The 6,905-nt window shown below is 35.7% G+C and overlaps 1 protein-coding gene across 2 annotated transcripts; it reads right to left on the bottom strand.

The window, feature by feature from the left end:
* Positions 1-1,842: 1,842 nt before the first annotated feature.
* Positions 1,843-6,886, bottom strand: LOC112524606 (uncharacterized protein ycf39). 2 transcript variants are annotated; one of them, XM_025134511.1, is made up of 8 exons: positions 6,662-6,886; positions 5,137-5,381; positions 4,895-4,993; positions 4,565-4,759; positions 3,730-3,822; positions 3,556-3,651; positions 3,276-3,416; positions 1,843-2,223 (listed from the first exon to the last, which is right to left on the bottom strand). In XM_025134511.1, the coding sequence occupies exons 1-8, from the start codon at positions 6,822-6,824 to the stop codon at positions 2,047-2,049; spliced, it is 1,209 nt and encodes a 402-aa protein (XP_024990279.1). In that variant the 5' UTR covers positions 6,825-6,886; the 3' UTR covers positions 1,843-2,046. The 2 variants fall into 2 exon arrangements, with proteins under 2 accessions (XP_024990279.1, XP_024990278.1); XM_025134510.1 differs by having other exon boundaries at positions 6,659-6,859.
* Positions 6,887-6,905: the final 19 nt, after the last annotated feature.

Raw genomic sequence — 6,905 nt, 5'->3', positions numbered from 1 at the left:
GGGTTGATTTTAACTAGTGAAATGGAAAGTATTGATAAAATAGAATAGAATAGAGTGGTGGTTTTACAAATGTTGCAAGCATCCAATCAAAGGATGGTTATGGTAGGGACATTTGGGCCAAGGGTCTAGTCAAGTTACCTCTTTATGGGCCTACAGAAGTTGTTATCGTTTCAACTTTTAGCCCAAAAAGCACCCTGTCCCTCTATTCCTATACCTACACACTTATTTATATTTGCCTTATTTATCTCTCTCTTTCTTTCACCTTTTCTTCTCTATTATCACTTTTCTTTTCTATTTTTATGTTATAATTTGTTGTTAACTTCTTGCTTTTATTATCTAAAACGAGTGTTCAAAATCGACATATCCATTAAGTCTCTATTTCAAATAAATGTTAGATTATTAAGAGCATTTTCGATGGAGTCACTTATAAGAACCCTTTTTTTACAATTTTTTTGATCAAATGGTTGTCGACTCAACAAATTAAGAACCTCTTTTTGTAGGTCCCTTGTATTATTTCAACATCAATGATATGGATATAAAAATCAAAATATATATATAAAAAGAACTAATAAAATGTCATTTCACACAAAATTAAAGATAAAAACCAAGGTTTTTATACAAGAATTCCAAAAAAATGGGTGACTTATAAAATGTTTCTTCAATTATAGTTACTATAAGTTATTACAATTTTTGTTTATAAGAACTTTCTATCGAAAATGCTCTAATTAAGGAATGAAAAGTTAAATAAACCTTAAAAAAAGTAGATGAAAGAACACTTTGTGATTCATTGGGTTAGTAGCTTCTTCAACACTAAATGCTAGAAATGAGGAAAACCTTTCTTTCTTTTTGTAGGACTCTTCTAGGTTACATGTACTTTTTATGTGCTACTACACATGGCTATGCCTACATGTATTTTATATATATATATATATATATATAAATATAATAAGATACATCAAAGTCCTACAATTCTACAAAGAACACTGCATCATTCTAGACTATTTTAAGTCTATTCCTTAATTTAAACCCATATTAGATATATGCATGATACCTAAAGGTATTGTTTTATAAGGAACTGTGAGAAGATAATAACTTAACGTTTATGTTTGACATGCCATTAGATGGAATATGAGATGATATGAGTGGATAAAAATGCATTTTTTTTCGTTCACCAAAATGGGTGGAATAAAAATCAGAGAACTAGGACAAAATTGGTAAATTTCTAAATTAATCATGTCAAATTAAAACCCTAAAATCTTGCAAAATTCTTCCATCCCCTTACTTGACTCTCACACGTCCAAACCAATGCTATCCACGTACCAGTCGCACCTTTATGGAACTAGCAATTGAGTCCGTCATAATTACCAAATTTACTGTTAATACACTCCATTTTTTTTTTTTACTTTTTCTTGATTAAAGTAAAATATGATTATGAAAGCACAAAAAGTACATTAACTAGTTTTTTTAGGAAAAAGAAATTATGATAAGTTTGATAGTAAATTTAATGATATAACTATAAATATACTCCATGTACCAAATATAGGGTAAGTGGTTACTACAAAAAAATTGCAGCAAAATACCAAATATATACAATGAACATATAATTTTTTCAAACCTTTAGCTAAATGGTTGAATTTGAGGATTACTAACAAATGGTCAAACTTCTACATCCCAAATCCAATAGAGACCGTTGGCCTAAAGTCTTGGATTGCAAAAAAAAAGGCCCAAGATAGTTGCACTAACACATTTTTCCATGTAAATTGGAATCGTGGTTTTCTTTTAGGCCTTGTCTTAACTCTTAATCCCACATTTCAGAAACGAATAGAAGACGAAATGAAATCATGAGATAAGCTTTTCAGCTTCCGTTTAGGTGGTAAGCTTTTCAATTTTGAACACATTTTTACCTTCCATTTTACAAAATAGGTGTTCGTACCCGTTAAGGAAAGTAAAATTTACAAAAAAATGGACCCTTTTTATCATCGTTACAAAGTAATATGTGGTCTTTGAAATAATAGCAGAACATGTACACACAAAGATGCCTTTTTTTTAAATGTAGAAGTCGCTTTGTTTAGATTGTGCCTTGAGGTCCTTCAACTTTTTCAATATGTTTGAGAAGTAATCCTGCAAATACTTCTCCAATGTAATGATATCTTTTTGATCTACACCAAGAAGTTGATATGTCTCGTTCATTGGTACTGAGAATACGGTATCGCTTGTGAGAATCTACAACAAAACATTGTTAATTACAACAAACATGAGATAATCTCGAGGATAAAATGACGTAAATAAAGAAAAGTCGAAGCTCTCTATGACAGAACACTTGAGCTACCAACGATAAACCCCATCCTCTCTCCATTTGGTTGCAAAAAGTTTAACTTGATGCATACTCAAGAAGCCGTTGTTATACGCTTCATTACATCACATAGTTACCGAGAATGGTAGTGTTCAGGTATTACTCCAAAGTAAAATTTTCTAGTTTATACCCACCATAAGATTACGTGGAATCTGACTTAGATTACTCAATATAGAGTCCTTGATGAAGGAACAGAGATTCCAACATATATCTAGCCGATGTGAAACTCTAACACGCCCCCTCTAACAGAGACTACATGGTCACAGATTGTCCCAGAGTGTCGAGAAGGGGCTAGACAGGTGAAGGGTCTAGACGATTACAAATAGCCCCATAGTGTCAAGTCCTAAAGTGGTAAACCTTACATTTTATACCATGTGAGAACATGTGGAACCCGTCAGATTACTCTTTTGTGAGGCTAACTGACATGCACTCTATGAATCTTAATTATCCTCTCAAAAGTCAAAGTCATACAGAGCTAAATGAAAATATTGAAATGAAAAAGGCCTTAATGGGTCGTCTACTATTTATAAATTCTCCTCTCAAAAGAAGTGCATTGATTGTTCAACCTATAGCTACTCCAAATTGCTTTGTGCATAGGAGAGATATTAATCGTGTATTATTTACAATTGTTGGTCAATTTTGGGTAGAAATATCAGTGTGCCAACTGCCATCACACAAATGCAATGGAAGCAAATATCTCATCTATAAGAGGGAGGATTATGTTTGCAGGACTAACTGCATCCATAAACATCGTGAAATCTGATACCATATGTAATCACAAGAAAGTGACCAACAATATATAACATACATGTAACGCCAACATGAAAATAGGCATTGGGGAGAGGTATGTCCCCCAGAACTCAAAATAAAGTTAAAAAAAAAAAAACTAGCCTTTTACCTACAATCTGGCAGGTTAACTAACCTCTGAAAATGCCAATCTGTCTGCAACATCATTTGTCCACTCAAAACAACGAGTTAGCTGCCGAGTGAATTTCAGAACTGAGACTGGAACTGTAGTCACACTTGCATCTTGTCCAGCTAGCCTCTCGCACAATGTTATAACCTGGTGACAAAAAAAATTCATCAGCACAGAAATTACTAAATGACTGCAAACTGGAAGAAAAAAAAGTTTCATAAACGTGATCTGGTTAATGAATGAAACCCAACTGAACCCTTGAAATAAAAAGCAAGAAGTTCTTTACCTCTTGGGTTGTCCATGCACGAGGCCCAGCAAATGTAAGAAGTTTCCCATCAACTTTTTCACTTCGTATAGCAATAAATGTTAAACGAGCTATATCCTGGAAGAGGGCACCAATTGGTTTTAAATCTATTGCTCTGCAAGTGGCTTAAATAAGATTAAAAACACTTGAAATTACCTGAGTGTCCATATAAGCTATTCGTGTTGGGGCATCCGTTCCCCATACAGATTTTTCTTCTAATATCGGCACAGCATACTGCCCAATGAGCCCCTGAAAGAATCAAAAAACAGTGTATCACCTACTCTTCCATGTTTTGGAGACAGTCAACAAAAGAGGTCGTATAACAGAACATATTTCAGGTTTGCCACCAATGATATAATATCTGGCGATCGTGCTTAAAAATCGAAATTATTGGAGGAAGTTTGAAGACACTTCCAAGGAAAATTTTGTTCAATGTCAGTCTGAAGTGTAAACTTTTGTATAATGAATGTAAGAAAATATACAGTCCATCATGCGCAACTCCACCTATTCTATCATGAGAACTGCTTGTGCACCTGCTGTGTTCACTTGTCTCTCAACTTCTAGATGTTTCATATTCCATGAGACTATAAGTATGGATTCAAACATGCCCAAGAATAATCAGCAAAAGCACACAAGGATCTGTCTGGAAATGAACACTAACCTACAAGTACAATACTTACTAGCTAGCCTCTATTTCTCAAAATGTTTAAGATTGTTTCGAGCTGAACCAAGTACAATGCATATATAATGTTTGTTTTGGAACAACATCAATGTCAGACTATTTTATGATCTGATGACAATGTGTTGCCTTCTCGGGCCAGTAGGCAAATAACTATTTTAAAGATGTCCATTTGAAAGCCATGACGACCCATTAATTTATTATGCAAACTTGACCTCCGTACCTGGAGCTAAGGAATGAAAAAGTATAGTTGTGAAAGTTATAAGATCATTGGAAGCATGCCTATTACTTCAATCTACTTGAGCAGTATACCTGCATGAAACCACATAACCGGATGACAACATGGTTTATGCCAGAGTCCTTAAGGAACTTCTCAGTACAGTACTTGATCTCCATCAATGGAACTTCTGGATGCTTGTCACAGTTGTGAATCGAAAAGAATACATACTTTTGGATTCCCATTGCCTTTGCACACTGTATTAGAGCAACCTTTCCTTCCCAATCTACCTAAAATGAAAAAGTAAAGTAAATAGACCTGACATGACATACATGTAAAATGTACATGAACATCAGATATTAGTAACGCTTTAAAATGTACACTATAATCAGGAAACAAATAGGACTGCAAGGCATGATGCTTACGGTTTTTATTGGCTCCTCTGGACGCCCTGTGGCACAATCGATGATTGTATGGACACCAACCAGTGTTGCTGGTATGGTTTCAGGTTTGCTCAAGTCTCCCTGCACATAAACTTCACAGCTAATACTTGCACATAGAAGGTTATACATATACAGATCAGTAAAGTATCAAATAAGTATTTTTCAAGTGGGTACAGGTAAAACTAATTAAGGCAACTAAAATAAAGATGCTAGTAGAAACTTACATTGACGACAGTTGCACCCCAGTCACGAAGAAAATCAGCAGGGGCAGGTCTAGGTCTGACAAGGCATCGCACATCATATCCCTCATCTAGTGCCCTCCTCACCACCTGCCTTCCTAAAGTTCCGGTAGCTCCAATAACCATTATGCTGGTTGGTCTCACTGGGGTTCCTGGTGCCAAATTAGCTGCTGCTACAGGTGCTGTCCCAGCGGCACATGTTATCAGTGGCTTCACAGACCCTCCAACCCCTAAAGTCACAGAAAAAACAGTTCTTAGTTCCAAACTTCCAATCCTGAACTTCCAAATCAGTAAATTCAAAATGGTAGGGTGTGGGAGCATAACACTCAAGGGTTTACAGTTGGAATTAGAGCATGGTTAGTTGAACTTTTGAAACGGATTTGCTTGAACTCCAGTCCATATACGGCAAGCCATGAATCATAGTTCCAACAAGTTTGAAGGGTACAGGTTCCATTCGAATATATAAATCTTGAAACATCATACTCATGGCAATACTAGAATAGGGATTCATGACAGACACATATTAATACAACTGCACTTGCAAGTCCACATTTTTATATACTTGCACATATACATACATAGATACATCAACCTCATTCCAAATTAGAGAGGCATTTTTACTTTTAGAGTAAGTTGAACCTCTATCCAGAAGTGGTGAAATCCATTTATCCTCTAAAACCATACAAATGTGCATGTTCTTAGATTCTATAGAATGTGTTTAACCATAAAAAGCCAAAATACATTTATACTCTGGAATCGCCCAGTCTAGGATAAAGTTATATATTTTGTACTTACACAGCCTCGAACCTAATACTTGTCAAATTAAATTCTATGGAGTTTCTTCTACAGACTTTAGAACATTTCTTTTCCAATTCAAAGCATTATTTTGAAAGTGTAACGTAGTCATCAAGTCAATGTAAAAGGCATATGTAAAAATACAGACACACGCATACATTTGCACATTATGTACATGTAGGCATACAAGGAAATTATACATGTATGTGAATAATGAAGTCACATTTAAAGTTAAAAATTTGAACCACAATTGTGGTGCCTGATTGGTTTGAGCTTGACTCCAAAGATCAAAAGTACAGGAGGTCTAAGGTTCAAATCCAAGGAGGACCACGGAAGTTCAAATGCGGTGACTTTGAGCTGGGCTATCTGCAAAACAGGTGGTTGTCCTGGCGGCTTGCATAGCAGGTTGGATATCCAGGTTAATAAAAAAAATTGACCGACAGAACCGTATGCAGAGTAAAATTGCTACAAACTATTAAGTATTAACAATTCAACTTGCTATTTACACTGAAACTACCAGCACAATAATAAACATTATATCCTACAATGTTATGACAAAATAGAAACCAATCAGAATTCATGAACACAATTCAACAAAGCAACCGGTAGAGACGAACAGTAAACCAAATAATATCAGAAAATGAGAAATTGCGCTCGATTATTGCACTAACAATTAAGTAATAAACGAATCAGCACCGTTAAATACACATACTACCTCTAAGAGAAGAATGAGAGACGGCAGAAAGAAGGCGGTCGGGAGCGAAGGCGCGGCTCCATGTCAGCGAATTGCCGGTGATCGGACGAAGAGAGGAACTACTCCGAGTGACTGCCGGCGACTGTGTGGTAGATAACCGTGAATGAAGTGTGGTGGAAGCCATAACTACGTGTGTGAGTGTGCGCGTGCGTGTGAGAAAATCTAGAGAGAGGAGGAGGAGGAAGAAGGTGGAATGGAGGAGGGA

Source organism: Cynara cardunculus (genome assembly GCF_001531365.2).
Source record: "Cynara cardunculus var. scolymus isolate 2C chromosome LG 13, CcrdV1, whole genome shotgun sequence".
NCBI classification, from domain to species: Eukaryota; Viridiplantae; Streptophyta; class Magnoliopsida; order Asterales; family Asteraceae; genus Cynara; species Cynara cardunculus.
The sequence above is the reverse complement of the archived record's forward strand: the minus strand, read 5'-3'. Positions and strand labels throughout refer to the sequence as shown.

Excerpts from the sequence above, each read along its gene's own strand:
- LOC112524606 (XM_025134510.1), bottom strand. The coding sequence starts at position 6,824 with ATGGCTTCCACCACACTTCATTCACGGTTATCTACCACACAGTCGCCG. Across the intron at positions 3,823-4,564 it reads GGTTATGTGGTTTCATGCAG|GGGCTCATTGGGCAGTATGC; the intron begins GTATACTGCTCA and ends TGATTCTTTCAG. Across the intron at positions 3,652-3,729 it reads TAGCTTATATGGACACTCAG|GATATAGCTCGTTTAACATT; the intron begins GTAATTTCAAGT and ends GCCCTCTTCCAG.